Genomic DNA, 16,688 nt, shown 5'->3' with positions numbered 1-16,688 from the left:
GAAGAGACTCGGGCTAAATATGCCAGCAGAGTGTAAATAAAGCTCCCATTTGGTCTATAAAGCATGTATGTTTTTCTAGGGTTGGTGTATGGGAAGGAGGAAACTGAGTATGCCTGCTGGGTCATGAGTTGGTTCTACAGCTTAGTACAGTAGATGTAAAACATATTGTATTTGTAAATTGCACTCATCTGATATGGAAATGTTAGAGGTGATAAAATTCCACAATGTCATTTTTACCATCATTTTTTTTTCAGTAAAATCATCCTTTCAAATATTCACACTTGACAGCACACAGCACATTTTCAAATTGGTGCCTGTGAAGAATGTGCTCAGACCCTTTTACATATTAACAGGATTGATCTAGGTGATATTTTGAACACTTCCACTACACTGCCTAGTTTGAATGTTGAGATGAAACAAGGAAAAATGTCAAAAACTCTTAGTACATTCCTACTGCAGGGTTACAATGGAATTGAAAAGGAAACCTGAGCTGTTGCTCTCAGAACTTTCCTCTCTGAAGTTAGAAGCAATCTTTGCTTTGCTTTCCTTCATAATTTATTAATTCTGAGTATAGCTACTGAGACACAAGTGGGAGATAAGTATAAATATTAGAGGTTAGAGTATAATCTAGGCTGTAAATTTGCAAGTAATTGTGGTGTGTATTACTAAGAGAAATCTGGAAAAAATCTCTGAAAATGCTACCTTTCTTTCTCAAGGGTATTTAGGATTTTAATGATAATTAGAAACCTACCTCTCAATTATATCACTATGGGAAGGCTTAGCAGAGAAAAAACTGCATACTGGAAGGCACTAGGTTGCCATTCAGTACCATGAGCTCCGCTCTGTTCTGGAGAAACATTTTACATGCATGTGGTGAGAGTGGGCACCAGTTATTCAGAGGTGACACAACTTTGCCCTTGTTCACTGTTCTGCTCTGGCTACTTTGTCAACACTAACATCAAGGCTTTTGTATTCATAATGTTGAGAACATTAATTTGCTTGTTTTTCTTGAAACTTGATAACTGTTTGTTTAGAAAGATGCAAAATTCACACTTAAACTGGAGAAGAATGGAAAAGAAATGGGACAAAATGCCTTATAACTGAAAAGTATTATGAAATTTTACTGTTGATTGTCCATCCATCATCTCACTTTGTTTCTCTCCACTCCATGGTCTTTAAACAGCATTCACCACAAACTAGGTACATGGGAATTTCTTCAAAAGTAGAAACAATACATATGGGAGTTTTACTAGGGCTTGTGCTGGCTGAGTGTACACACGAGCATACAACAATACACATAAAAAAGCAAATAGTGCCTGATTAATAGTGTAAGGAGTAAAGCTGAGCAACTTTTGCATGTTTTTCATACATGCATTGCAGAATGGATGTGTTTTTCTGTATCTTGTGAGTGTTGCAAGTAAGATCTCTAGCCATGCTATTGTTAGGTAGCCTAGGAAGTAGGCAGGATGCACAGTATCATTATTTCCCAAGGTAAGCTGAGCCATTCATTTGCAAGACAGAGATATGCATTATCCCTGGCTTCCCTGTACTCCGCCTCCTGTAGGAGGCAAGCCTCTGGGCACTGTTGGATGTAGTTTTCCTTGGGTAGCCCCATTATGTAACAGGGCAGAAGCAACCCTCAGACTGGGATGGTATCCCATAGGGAGAAAAAAATAGCAACTGTGAAAGAAATGTGACATGTTACTGCTGTTCAACTGCTGTTGCTTCTTTCTAGAAAGAAGTTTTGTTTGCTTCATATATTTACAGTTTATTTTGGTTTTTAAATTCCTTGCAGGTTTGTTTCGCTGTCTACAATTTATAAGTCCCCTTAGCCTTCCCCCTGTCTCCTGGCAAACCAATTAAAATACTATAGGTGTTTCTTTGAGCTAAGTAACCTGAAATTGCAGCTCTGAGTAAGTGTTTTCAGCTGAAATTGAGGTTAACCTCTGGCAGCACCTTCTTGCTCTGGTTAAAAGGCTTTGAAATATAGTTTCCCTGACAGTAGGATCCACAGAGGAAAACTTTTTACATGAAGAAAACCAAAAAGTGACAGCTTACCGTTTCGTAGGTCCTGATTGGGTTCAAGTAGCTTTCATTTGGCCTCTTGCCAAGGCCAGAAAGTTTATTCCGCAGCCCCCCTGCTTCCTTCGACTGGCTGTTATGATACCTCTCTATATTGATGAAGTGGGCAACAATGTGGATGGCTGCATGAGGGAAGAGAGGGAAAAGACTGCAGAAATGCTTGTATGTATCCTCAGTGCCAGAAGGAGCTCCGTTAAGCACACACTACTGACTATTTGAAAAGCCTGTGCATAAATTGAGCGCTTTGCACAGAGTAAACTGACAGCAAAAGGAAAATTTTATCTGATGTATGTTCAATGTGTAGCTACTGGCTCAAACCAGAGACAACAGCTGCAGGGTCGCATGTTTACAGTTGCAGGTTTCAATGTCATCCAAGGCAAACCACTTGAGAAATGAGATAAAGCTGTTTAATTTGGGTTTTAAAGTGTTAAAAGAAAATTTATTAAAAGCTACTTTTGTTTGTGGTTGTTGGGTTGGTTTATTTATTTATTTGTTTATTTTTCATGAATATTCTAATATATGCCAAGGTCTAATATTGCTACATAGGACACTAACTTATCCATTTTAGGCACTGACTTGCACTGGGGAGGCTTAAGAGATGCTTTCAAAATCTTCCCATGTCAACAACTGGATACAGCATCACAATATGCTGGTGGAGCCTGTGAATCACATAGGAACTCTGATTTTAAGGAAAAGGTCTGAATCACAGGATTAGCTCTGATTTGTCTTCAGCAGTATACATTACTTCTTCTTCTGGTATGATCCCCAAAGGGATAGGAAGTGATGAGTTTAGAAAAATACATAAGTGAACTTCCTCATAATCCTTTTTTGATGTGGAAAGTTGATAAAAGAGAAAATAAATCTTTTGTTTTAAAATAAAAATAAAATAAATTAAAAATAAAATAAAAAAATAAAATAAAATCGTAATCAAACTAGGCGCAGATTTTCACAGTTTTCGGTATGACAGATTTTAAAATCCATTACAGGAAAGGTGCAATTCAGTACTGACGGATGAAAACCAACAATGAAAAACAATCAGATGTTTACAGAAGAGCTTTTAGGATATTTCAAGATTTTAGAATTATTTTCCTGTCATCATTCCTGTTTCAGGCTTTATCTGTTCCAGTTCCTGACCACCTAAAAAGCCTTGTAAAAAGTAATATTGGTAATAAACCAAATATCACCTGCTTCCCTGAATAATCTGCTCTCAAAAGAAGATTTTATTCTTTATTCTTTCTTTTCCTTCTTTTCTTCCATTGTTTTTTTTTTCATTCATTCTGTAGCTTTTCTTGTCTTTTTTTCTTTTTTTCTCTTTGCTTTCCTTTTTTTCCCCCTATTTTTATTTCCTTCTTTTATTTTTTTTATTTTCTCTTTTTTGTTATTCCCTGTATAAGAGTAATGCCTTACTGTAATAGTCATTGTGTAATCATAGCTAAAAATAGTTTAAAATTGTTTAAGGATTTTTGTCCTTTAGATCCATTAGTGAGCTTTCTTATTTCCTGTGAGGTTCCTAAACAACATGTGGAGAGGGCTGTGGTCATGGGAATACAAGTCAAGGAAGAATGCAGAATATGGAAGTACTTAAAAGTAGCCTGTGCAAAAAAAGTTAAAGATCACACTCTGTCCTCCAACAGCAGTTTACCCTATCTGTCCAGGCTGGAAAGAGGTTATTTCCACTCAGTTCTGATACAATCCTTCTAGAGCAGCAGATGTACTTTTGATGACTGTAAAGTTACACTTCATACAAAACATAATATGATCTTTAGAGGCTCTTCCCACCATTTCTTTTCACTTTCTCTATCTCATTGCCCCATGCATAGGCACTCACTGGGAGATGAAAGACATTTTTTTAAATACTTATTATATGTAACTTAAAGTAGGAACTTAAACCAAAGTATCTGTCCTAGCCATCATCTGACTGGTTATTCTTTTGTGAACCATTTACTGATGAAACCTTTAATTAAAATAATCAGTTATTTATTGGCATGAACATTTGAAATGAATAAACCGAGCACCCACAGTACAAAAAATTTTTACACATTTTTTTTCTAAGTTTTTGGACCAATGAATAAGAAACTTATGTGAACTGGAATAGCTTCAGCAGGATGGAGGCTGAATTCAAATGGGTATAAAGTGCACAAGATAAAATGAGCCTGGAAATTAGAAGGCAGATTCTAGCCATCAAAGGAATGAGACTTTCAATCCCTTTCAATAAATGGGATAATGGGATCAAACAATCTAAGCAGCTTTAGGCTGAAGGTTCGCCATTTTATGAAATAACGTGTATGATGTGACCACCAGAATTAGAAGGTGTTGGGCTTGGTGACCCAGCACATCTTGCATATGTCCCTACAGATCAGGTGATGCAAGTGAAGCAGAATGGCCAGTGCCAGACTTGAGGTGCTGGTTGCAGCCTTGTCCTCAGGATGCTGGAAGATCACATGAGACCACAAACAGGGCAGGAGAAGTGCGTGTGCTGGTTGTCAGAACCCAAATGCCTGAGAGGCTCAAAGCTGCAGGGCTGAGGTAGCAGCTGTGTGGGGGTTGTGGCAATCTGTTCCCAGAAGTACAGCTGATGTATAAGCAGTGTATAAACACTGTTTATATATTTCAGTGTAACAGCACTTTTAAGTGCCGAGTGGGAAAGGGGAAACTGTTCCTACTCCTTTCAGAACAGATGTTTTGACCTGCTAAGGATGTTATCAGAACCAGCTGGAAGGGAACCAAGTCATTGTTTGAAGAGGACCTAATTTCTCTGACATCTGGCAGAGTTCTCTTGGAGGGCGGGAGTGAGGGGTACCAGACAGCTGGCTGTGGTAATTTGTAGAGAAACATACTGGCCATGATTCCCCAAAAATGAGTAATAGGAGAGAAAACTTCCAAATTTGGAGACTAACCTGGAGAGTGAATCTCTGAGTGGGTTTACATTGAGCAGCTCCATCTTGGCATCTGCAAGCAGTTAGTGGTGCAATCAGTAATGGTACTTGGGCTTTGCATGCCTTCAGGATGGGCTTTAGAACCCATCTCTGTCCAGAGAATCTGCAGGTGCCCCATCAAGGCCAGTTTGGATGGGGCCCTGGGCAGCCTGATATAATGAGCGGCAAATCTGCCCATGACAGGATGTTGGAACTGGATGGGTTTAAGGTGTTACCCAGCCCAAGCCATTATGTCATTTTCTAACTCTGTTGTAGTGTAAATATTCACCACAGCTTTGTGATCAAATGTATTTTGCAGTTTGAATCCTTAGCTCTATTTTACCAACACAGTTCCCTTAATCACATAAACTGTAAGTTTTGGACTACACTCACTCTTTTAGAGTAGCAACACTGACTAGGTTTGGAGGTTTCAATCAGTATTCATTGCATAACTTACTTTATTTCACCTTTAAAATACATAGGTTTGTAAAAAATGGATATGAAACACTGTGAAGTCTTCATGCAAAATGAAGACATTTCTGTTGTTTAGAAAGCTACTACATCTTGCACTTTCCTCAGTGTGCGGGACTGGGACTGTACATGGTTTATACAAATTCTAGTTGTGTCAGCAGTGACAGGAAACTGAGTGCTATCTGCTACATCCTGAGTGCTGAAAGTGAGATAAGATGGTAGTTTCTTACATATTCCTGGTAAAATATTTGTGACCCTGACCAAAAAAATAATTCTATGGGTTAAACAGACTTCATTTCTCAAGAAGACTTTTTGCCTAAGATTTAATGAAGGTAATCATGTTGCCAGATTCCCCTGGAAGAAGAGATCTGTTTTCTTCAACTTAACCCAATGAGTTTCCTTTTTTTTTTTTTTTTTTTTTTTTTTTTTAATGAAAGCTATTAAAATACACTATTTTGTCTGACTGTATATTGTTCTGCTTTACTGTAAATGTTACTGTCAATGGAAACAGCATCCCACAATCTTCTTTGGAAATCTTCCCTTCTGGGTAATATTCTCTCTGGCTCTCATCTAGCAGGTGGAAGGTATTTACAAGAGTGGGAGACTCCCAGAATGAACATGTTTTCAATGCTATTCTGTGGTAACTATTAACATATACAATATAATGACACACTGAAAAATATTAACATTCAAGCTAATGTACTGAATATGTCAGTTTACCTCAATATCCCATGATCTTAAATTTTGCCTTGAGTGTCATTAGAGTAATACTTCTGATGTTGTTTTTCTGTGCTGCCAGGAAAAAATGATGCGGTCTAAAACTGAATTATAGCTGGATGGTAAGAGTAATGCAAAGATCTAATTCCATTTTCAATGTGGTTCATTTAATGTACAATAATTGTAGTATACTAAAAAGTCTGGCACTGGATATGTTTCCATTAGATAAAATATTTTACATCCCTAAAGTACATTCTCTGACGGTTCTTTGCATCTACAGTGTATAGAATTTAACAAGGAATTTCAAAACTTAAATACAAATTTCTGAATCTGCATTTACAACAACTGAAGTGTTTTTTGTTTCTTGTTTTTCCCCTGTACTGCTTAGATAGTCTAACTGTGAGAACAAAGTTCCAGGTATTCAGTATTGAATTTTCAAATCAATATTTTTCCCATTTTGCATGACTAAATATAAAGTACAGAATAAATCATGCAATCATTTAAACAAAGCTCTCTTTTTGTATCAGTGTATGAAGACTGAAGCATTTCAACTGTTGTTTTTAACAACATCTGGAACCTCTGAAGCACTTAATATGCATTAATTTGTATTTGACCCTGAGATGTTTTATGTGGTCCACCTCTGAGATCAAATAAAAGGTTTTATTGGAAGGAGTGAAGAAGGAAAAGGGTTGCTATTAGAGCATGGTGTTTACTGTACATATTCTTAAATACAAAGAGATGTAATTAAATTTTCTTAAAAGTCTGGTCAATTTAGCTCATCTTATTCAGCCAATTGCGCCTTCAGTGAAGCATGCACAACTCTCATTGAACCAAACAGGAATCGCATGTGTTTATCTGAGGACAAGATTTCTCTCTCTTTTTCTGCATGCCTGAACAGGATAGTAATCAAATTGAAGTTTGCAGCTAACGGTTAAGTATTTTGGTTAACTAGCACATCATGGTAAAATTGAAGGGTCAAATCTAGACCTTTCATCTCATGGTGAGGAGAAGAGCTATACAGGAACTTAAGCCGAGAACAGACAAGTCTGCCCCTGACCAAACCTGCATTCTTTTGTAACCCACTGCCTAGTTCCATTTCTGGTTACACAGACTCCTCAGTTCAGCTTTCTGCTTTCTCTGTAGATGCACAGATAATGTGAAAATTACAAGAGTGACACAAACAAACCTACATGAGATTTAAAAAATATGTATTTTTAGAATGTTTATGAACATCAAACATGAGCTTGTCTTGGACCATTTTTTATCCTATCTGGAAGATTATAATATCTAACTTAATGTGTTTCCTTTCTCAGTCTTTCCACTAAATCTGGAACTAAACAATTTGACTGAAAAAAATAAAATAAAATAAAATAAAATAAAATAAAATAAAATAAAATAAAATAAAATAAAATAAAATGCAGTTTAATGGAAATTTGATTTTCTGCAGTTTCTGGAAGGACTATACCAATGTATCAAGGAAAGACCTTTTGAGTATTAGCATCTGCTTTCCTGAAAACTTGCTAATTTTTACAAAGAAGTTACTCAGACCACCAATGGCCTTCACCTACAGACACTTTTCAAATATGTCTGAAAGTGTAAAGGTTTCCTGTTTTTCTTTCTAGTTACAGATATTTCAGTTCATGTCAGAAGGCAAACACACTTGACTCCTCTGTCTTCATGTCTGCATTTTGCATGTTCTTAAAGAAAACTGCACTAATGGAATATGTAAGGAACAGAAAGCACCATTCCAAGCAGACTAATTACAAAGAAACCCACTGTCCTTCCCCTACTTTTCCTTAATTTCTTAAGCTCTATTCTCATCATATTTCAACCATTGTTGCAGGAATGGATCAGTATAACTTTTCTACAAGCATCAAAACAATACAACAAATAGGTTATTCTTCAAAACATGCACCGTATGCCAAAATAAAAAGTTCCACCAGCACCGCCCACTTTATAGTAGGTATGAATGTACTTTTTAATGATAGTAAAGGCAATGTACTAAGAAAAATGGAGTTGTAGAGAATGTTGTTCTCTATCTCTTGTAGCTGTCTTTTGGTACCAGCTCTCAACTGCAAAGCCTCTTTAGGAATTAGAAAGTATAGAATGATTTGAACTGATCAGACAGTGAGTGCATGAAACAATGGGTTTATTCTAGCAGAATTACAGATCCATAAGGAAGATTTACTAGTAAGTGAATGACTCCCAGAAAGCTCTTATCACAGACAGGCATGCAGAATGCAGGAAGCCAAACTAAGCAGAATTCCCTTTACTGAATTTTCAATGATGCCCTTGATTATAGATAGAATTGTTTACCCTCTCTTCTCTCCAACTTCCCCCTTCCACTAGTCTCTAATTATATCCCTTTACGACCTGACCAATTAAAGCCTGCTCTTGGATTTGTATTAGAGTTGATGAAAAATTAAAGACACAGATGTACATTTTCCAAGGCCATGTGCACCTCAGCTGAGCAGGCTGACTGCAAGAAGTCAGACAATACTAGTGTCACATAGACTATTTTTAGCATGCTATTAAATAAATATGCTGCAATAACACCACCTGGCAAGCTGAGATGAATGCATGTTACTTTAATAATAAAGGAGTCTACAATTTTATATTGTGAGGATAAGATTACTGATCTGATCTGCAAATTGGTTTAACTTCTTGCTGCCACATTTAGGCTATTGATCATATAGGGGAGAACATTCACTTAACTAGCAATTACTAAATTGCAATAGTTTAATAAGAGTTGACTATGCTTCTGTGTAACAAAAAGAAATATAGGGAGTACTTGGATAAATAATGTGTCAGTTGTTAGAAAAACGGCATCTGTTTATGCATCATTTCAACATTGTGAGGATTTTAAAAAAGGAACTCAATATACTTATGGACAGCTGTTTTTTTCTGTGAAAAGAGATAATACCAGTTTTCTTTCACTGTATGGGCTACTGATCTATTCTATTCTATTCTATTCTATTCTATTCTATTCTATTCTATTCTATTCTATTCTATTCTATTCTATTCTATTCTATTTTTGAAATTTGATTCCAGTCAACCATATTTCTGTCCATTCTTTACCCAAGACTGACTACACAATGATGTAGCATTTATCCAAAATCTATATTTGCTTTTCACTTTTCAGTTAGGGAGGGATTGTTTTTTAAGTTTGATTTTTTTTTTTATTTTATTTTTTTTTTTTTTAAATCAAATTTCTCTGTATTTTCTTCTTCAATTACCTCATCAACTATCTGTCCATTTTTTTATTCTGGAAAACTGAACCAAACCAAGCTTAACCAGCCAAAGTCAAAAAAGAACCACAAAACAAAACCAACAAACCAACCAGCCAAAAAAAACCCTAACACCTTATTTTCTCTCCAGAAAGTTATAGAATTAAATAGTGATGTTTTCTGTCATTTCATATCAGCTCTATGTGTGTCTTCTTGGAAATACTAAGGCCACAAAGTAATAACTTCTTTAATAAACTTGTACTTCCCAAATTTTCCATTTTAATACAGTAGGAAACAGAACAACAGAATGTCCCAGGTTGGAAGGGACATTAGGGATCATGAAGCTCAAACCCCCACCCTGCCACAGGCAGGGCCACCAACCTCCCCATTTCATACTAGATCAGTTTGCCCAGGGCCACATCCAACCTGGCCTTGAACACCTCCAGGGACGGGGCATCCACAACCTCTCTGGGCAGCCTTTTCCAGCACCTCACCACCCTCTTAGTAAAGAACCTCCCTGATATCCAACCAATATCTTCCCTCTCTCAACTTAAAACCATTTCCCCTTGTCCTGCTGTTATCTATCCTTTCAAATGTTTTATATGAATGTAAAACCAAAAAACATAAAAGCTTTGACTGTGCAATTTTGCTTTCTTTTTGGAGCATGACAAATTATACACCAAGTAGAAGCTGGTTAGTTTACATTCCTGGGCTGATTTGTTAATTATAGAAGCAATGTTCCATTCTATAGGAATCTGCTATATAATGAAACCGAACTTTGATAAATGAATGAATACAACAGATAAGTAAATCATCATAATATACTATAGGATGCACACTCTCATCTGCCACCTTCTGCTCTGAATTCTTTAATGCTATGTACAACGGACAAATTTTAGTTGTTGGTTCCTGACAGTGATCCTAACTCCATATGTTTATCCTTAGTATGTAGGGACACTGACTGCCCATACACACACAGACTGCAAAGTATATTGGGACTGAGATCTACCTTGACAGCCAGCCTAGGGGAAATACTTCTACCCTCCAATGTATTTTGCTTGTAAAGAACCCTGATTAACTCTTACATCTCCAACACTTTTCCCAAGAGAACAATGCCACCTTCCCCAGACACGTCTCCATCTCTATGCACTTTTATCTTTCATACTGCCTTTTGCTCCTCCTTCTCTGCATGCTGCTCTTCTCCACACTATCTCCTGTTCCCCTCATGTCTTTTAATTTCCTCCAAGCTTGATTCTTCCCCAGAACCTTTAACCATCTGAGGAACAGAAGGGTATCATGTCTTTGTCCCATCCAGACAAATGATCAGTAGTCAAAGGGACCAACAGAAACAAAAATTTAAGATCTCAAGATGCAGCTTCACCCTGTACCTATATTCCACTTTTAAAAAATATGTAGGAATTTAATGGTTTTGAGTTAGCCACTTGTCTCAAAGTCAGATTAAATTTATTGCCTGTTTGAAAAATTATTGAAGAAGATTTAACAGTGGACAGATGAACAGTGTAACTCATAAGCATAATTTCCATGGGAAATCAGACTATAATGCTATTTTATCTCTCCAAACATCTGCTCAGAGAAGTACAATGAAAGTTATTGAAACCAAATTTAAGAACATGCAAGCTGGTTACATCAACTAATGGGCAACCAATAGTTACTATCCAGATCAAAAGGATTACAAATAGTTAACAAAATGAGACTTCATGACTTATTTAAAAATGAAGGTATCAAATGCTAGTACTAAAATAGCACATGTCAGAGCTGATGACATTATGCAGAATCACTGAGAAATTCAAAATAGTTCAAAGACAAAGAACAACAACAACAAAAAAAGCTTACTTGCATTTACAGCTATTCCATAGGCAACCACCTTGTGAAATGCGATGTTTTTGTCAAGCTGTCTCCTTGGTGCTCCTCCACAGCACTTGGTAAAAAAAGCAAAAGTTGTTTTATATCATTACCATTCCTATTTGCAAGTTCCATTTTGGAAAGGAAGCCAGAGGAATTTAGTATATCTAAAAATGAATTTCTGTTTCAAACATAACTTCAGGGCTCAGGTAATTGTTTTCAGTTTAACAGAATTACAAGATTTCTTAAAACTATTCATCTTATGTAGGGGCTCAAATTCAAGCTGGGCAAAACTGCTTTCCTCTGTGACACCTAAGCAGCTTGTCTGAGCTGACAACTGATTTGCTGGAATAAGAACACCAGAGCTGGCTGTGTTCACAACCAGACTGGGCCACTGTTGCTTTACAAGCTCAGAAATTGCAATGAGAGAATTTTTATTGCGTTCAGGAAGTGAAGACACTAGGATGGTGAGACTATGTCTCAGGTGTTTGCATGCTTGTGTGATACTGAGCCTTATTCCCATTACTGGATGGGCTGGACAGCAAGTGGCTCTGCACAGAGACCACCTGGGGCTGGGCTGGGCTGCAGTGAGCCAAAGCCAGCAGTCTCTGCATGAAACTAAAAAGCACCTGCAGGCCCAGCTCAGCCTCTGAAATATATGCTGTCTGGCTGGATTGCTTGCTTGGCCTGCCACAGTGCCATGCCAAAGATCCTGGCATGTAACCATGTTGCTTCCCAACTAATAAGCCATCCAAAAATCTGGAGCACCGTGGGGTGCCATGAGCTTCTTCTGATGGGCACTGGGTCCAGTATTGTGCTGACCATGCTGGAAACCGACAGGTTGTTCCCTGCCTAGTGCAAAGTGTTTTCTAGCAAATCAAAATATCGATAATCTGTGAGAAGAATAGCACTTCTCCAAGTTCTTACTCAGTATTTAAGTGGGCATGCAAACATTTTATATTAATTCACAAACTAGTTCAGAAATTCAGGAATTATTATTATTATTTTTGTTTAATCCTCAGCTCCATTGGACTCAAACAGACAAAAAAAAACAGTGATGATTCCCAGTCTAAAGGCTGGCTGAAATGTGACAGTACTTTAAAGGATTAAAAAAGAAAAAGCAGAACTGAAAATAAGAACCAGATGACAATAAAATAAATTAATGCCGTGATTTCTGAATTCCAGTTGTTCTTAGACTTGGGAAGTCATCAGTGATTTTTTTCTCCAAACATATGATATTGGAATTCTAATAATTCTTATTCTCATAATTCACTGCAAGCTGAAGCTACAGCTAGTAGAGATAAAGCCATACGTACTTCCTGTGTGTGTGATGCCAAGGTTCATGCAAATGCCTCTGAGCAGATGACCACTCAGATACAGAAGACACGTGCTTACAAGAAGGGAAGAACTAAATGGTGTCCGCACAGTCAAAAGGGCTTAGATGTGTTCCTTATTATTCTTGAGATGTGCTTATCTGTACATTTCCTCTCACTGATTTTCACATTAGAGCTATACAGGATACTCATGATATTTAAATATTCTCTACATTTGGCTGAGTTGCATTCTTACAATCCTTTTTTTTCTATCCTCACTTTTCACTTCATGACACTGTGCTATGCAGTGGCTGCCAAAATCGGTGTTGCATTGAGTGCTACATTAAACAAGTAATTTGTTTCTCCTCAGTCATGAGTACTGACAATTTAAATGGTAATAGCTAGGCAATAGTGTACAGACTTGTCTATCAAAACTTAAGATTCCTTGGAAAATGTTTGATATGGACAATATTGTGGAACTACAGAAATGAAAAGGAGAGGATAATATGGCTATTTGAGAAATGGTACTTACAGCACTTGCTCCTCTTAAGAATGAAATAAGATTTCTACTGACTGGTAACAGGATTAGCATGCAGTTAAAATTAAGGCACGTTGCAGAAGCTCTTGCCCAAGCCAAGGTTGACTGTGCATATAACAGTATAAAGAAATCAGATTACAAGTTTGCAACAGAAGAAAAAAAAAAAAAAAAAAAAAAAAAAAAAAGGAAGAAAACACAGTAACATAATACTTTTATATGAGAAAATTACTGCTAAGCATCAAAAAAAAAAAAATATCATAAAAAGATGTGAATAAAACCAAATTACACATTCATTCTTCTTCTGGAGCCTTTTAACAATCAAATCATACTTACTCCCAGCATAATCCGTGTATAAATGTAAGCATCTTCATCTTCATACCAGTGGAAGGTATCAATAAACAGATATAAATTCATGCCCAGCCACACCATCTACAAAGCAGATAGTCTGCAGATCAATGAAACTTGTAATATTTTTTAATGCATATAAAACTAGACATGGTTATGGTTTTGAAAAGTATGTGATCAAAATCAGAGTGCAATGCATCTCTTGATCACAATGATAGAAATCAAAAATGCCTGCTAAAATGAGGCAAATGCAGGAAAGCCCTATCCCCACGTCCCCAACAGAGGATACAGATGACATTTACTGTGTGGTGGTAAACTTGATCTTAAACACAGGGCTTAGCCTTGTGTCTAAAAAGGCAATAAAACTTAAAATTAAAGAATTCCAGAAACGAAGAAAGTTAGAAGGTGAGGAAATTCCTTTGTCTATCCTTCATACTCAACTCATCAAAGCCTCTGAAAATGATATGTAATATAATTTGAATTACAATTCCAATCCTCTCTTCCCTTTATCTGAAGTTTAATGTGTACAGACTTAGAAATAATTAAAAATAAAACAGTAAGACTTTAAATTGTTTTTAAGACCAGTTATAAAAATGTTGCTGAATATTTTATAGCAACCTTCACATATAGCTTGGGAGTATTACTGTAAGCAAACCATAAAATGTCTTTAACAAGCCTGAAATATTTATATATACCCAATTAGGATTTTAACGCTAAAAATACTCACTAATAATAGGAATGAGAGTTTTTCATTCAAAATCCAGCATGCCATCCTGAGTGCCTCTTCTATGCTAGCAGCAGCTGTGTCTTGCCTTCCTGTGTAACCTGAGTTCTCTGTCCATTCCTCAGGCTTTTCTAGTAACTACTTTTTTTTTCTTTAGATGTTAATAAGCACGTAGTGGGAGCAGGAGCCCTCCAGGAATTTTCTAATTAAAATCTCTCTGACAAGAACAGATCACCCAAGTGACATGTCTCATGACCTGTGTAAATAAAATGCTAGTCATTGTCCAGTACTTCTACTCTACAAAGTTATTTCTCAGCAAATGAGAGATGCTGGCATTACGTTGCTCTCTTTCTCTCTCTTTTTTTTTTTTTTTTTTTTTTTTTTTTTTAATTTTTATTTATTTATTTATTTATTTTTACTAGCATTTATTTGTTGGTGGTGGTGTTTTTTTTTTTTCATTATAGTAGTTGTGGTGGGATTTTTTATTTATTTGCTTTCCTTTCAGTTCTCTGTTTGAGCAGAATATAATGATTCTTCATCATCTCTCAATTTATTAGCAAAAGTGAGCATCCCTTATGTTCGTATAAGAGAGGAGAATTGCTAAAAAGCCTATTGGAATTGTCAGAGTCATTCGGTCAGGAGTCAGAAATGTCAGGATAAAGTGTGACCCTGTAACATTCTTCTGAATTTCTTGTGACTATGATAATGTTGAAATGCATGACTGTTTCCTTTCAGTTGACTGAGGGGATAAAATAAGCAGTTACCATCCTGCTTAGAGAGGTATACTGTGGGTATAACATTCTTTCTCTCCCTACTAGGAGGAGAGAGGCAACAAGTACTTCCCTTCTGGGCTTCCCTGACAAGCTTCACAAACATTAGCTGCATCCATCCATTATCTAATCGGTGAGGTGGGAATGTCTGTTTCAGAGGTCTTAGCACAGAGGGGTTAGGGAGAAGCTGGGTCTGTCCCCTGCACACACAGCTAGAGCAGCTTTCCTCTTAGCTCTAATTTGCTCCTGACCGTGCTCCCACTTTTTGTGATGGCTTTGGCAACTCTTAAGGTACTCAGGAAATAAAATGCTCTTCCAAATGCAATGCACAAACACTGTCCAGGCTTATGAATTTTTTCTAGGATTTGTTTTTATTTACAAAACCAGATGTTCCTTTTCATCCAAGTTTGCATAGAGGATGTTCAACATATTTCCTTCTCCTCAGAGGTTTGCTCCAGTGAGGATTTAATGATTCTCCTGCAAATACAAGTCAGCAGGACTCAGTACCTCTCAGCAAGATCAAAACCTTTTGACAGGTTTATCAGAGAATGAGGTTGGTCTATCCAGGACTCTTACAAAAAGTGGTTACTTGAATGTCCAGCACCATAATTATAATCAGTGTGAAGGTCATATTTTCTGATTTTCCTTTATGAAGAGAGAAGAATAATTCATTGCCTTTCCTGCACATGTCAAGAGGGAAATCCCTTCCCTTTTGTACATCATGCAACTAACAGTAGCTGATCCTCTTGGGGAAAGGAAACTGATGCTGCTCATCCAGACTGCTCTTAGATGTGATCAGCAGCTTCTGCAGGAAGGTCTTGAACAGGTCTTAGCTCCTATCTTGCCCTGCCATTATGGATACTCTGCATTTGCTCATGGATCCATTTGCACCAACACAGGCTGTCCAAAGAAGATGTGGATGCCCATCCCTGGAGGCACTCAAGGTCAGGTTAGAAGGGGCCCTGGGCAGCCTGAGCTGGTGGGGGGGAGCTCTGCCCATAGCAGTGGGTTGGGATAGGGTGGGCACTGAGGTCCCTTCCAACCTGAGCCATTCTGTGATCCTGTGACTGATCATACCATAGCTGTGCAAACTCTGCCTGTGGTGATCTTCATTCTCCCTGGTAAAACACATTCCATCAGACTTTTCTGACTTAGCACAAAAGATCTGCAGTTACAAAACAGCTTAGCATTTCATTTTTTAAGGGTCAGTTTTTTAAGCTCAGCTTCTTTTAATTCCAGTACTAATGATCACTAAGAAAGAGTTACTATAGAAACATGATTATGAATATTCTGAATACAAATATTTACAAGAGATTTGTTTTCAGCTTTATTTTTCTTAGATTACATAATCAGGAATTATTTATTAACAAACTTTACAACAAACCATGTGCAATATTTGGCCATGAGTTGATAGAGGTTATTCCCAAATCCACCCACTTTACTGTAGCTCTGATGATGCAGGAGCTACGAAGATAGCAATTATTGCTGTATTTTTCAGAGGGCAAAGGAGAAGAAAATAAGGAAGAGGGGAAGAATAGTGTACAGAGGATGAGGAGAATTACTGGTAAGGTCAGATGCCAATTTTAACTACTTTAAAAGGGGGAGGGAGAAAACCCGCTATCAGGATTAGCTGCACTTCAAAGGGAAATGCTGTACTGCAATACTCTGCTTTGAAGTACAGCCGATCCAGACAGCAATTTTCTAAAATGAGTCAAAACTGGCA

The 16,688-nt window shown here is 37.1% G+C and overlaps 1 protein-coding gene across 1 annotated transcript in view; it reads right to left on the bottom strand.

The window, feature by feature from the left end:
- The window catches only part of NOX3 (NADPH oxidase 3), a 37,343-nt gene extending 23,100 nt beyond the window's left edge, over window positions 1-14,243 (bottom strand). Inside the window, exons 1-5 of the mRNA XM_072332789.1 lie at window positions 14,199-14,243; window positions 13,460-13,555; window positions 13,121-13,231; window positions 11,267-11,351; window positions 2,059-2,204 (exon numbers count right to left, since the gene is read on the bottom strand). Coding sequence (XP_072188890.1) covers window positions 2,059-2,204; window positions 11,267-11,351; window positions 13,121-13,231; window positions 13,460-13,555; window positions 14,199-14,243 — 483 coding nt within the window. The remainder of the gene's footprint in view (window positions 1-2,058; window positions 2,205-11,266; window positions 11,352-13,120; window positions 13,232-13,459; window positions 13,556-14,198) is intronic.
- Between the last annotated feature and the right edge of the window lie 2,445 nt (window positions 14,244-16,688).

The sequence above is a fragment of the Excalfactoria chinensis genome, chromosome 3 (genome assembly GCF_039878825.1).
Source record: "Excalfactoria chinensis isolate bCotChi1 chromosome 3, bCotChi1.hap2, whole genome shotgun sequence".
NCBI classification, from domain to species: Eukaryota; Metazoa; Chordata; class Aves; order Galliformes; family Phasianidae; genus Excalfactoria; species Excalfactoria chinensis.
Note: the sequence above shows the minus strand (reverse complement) of the source record. Positions and strands in the feature narration are given on the sequence as shown.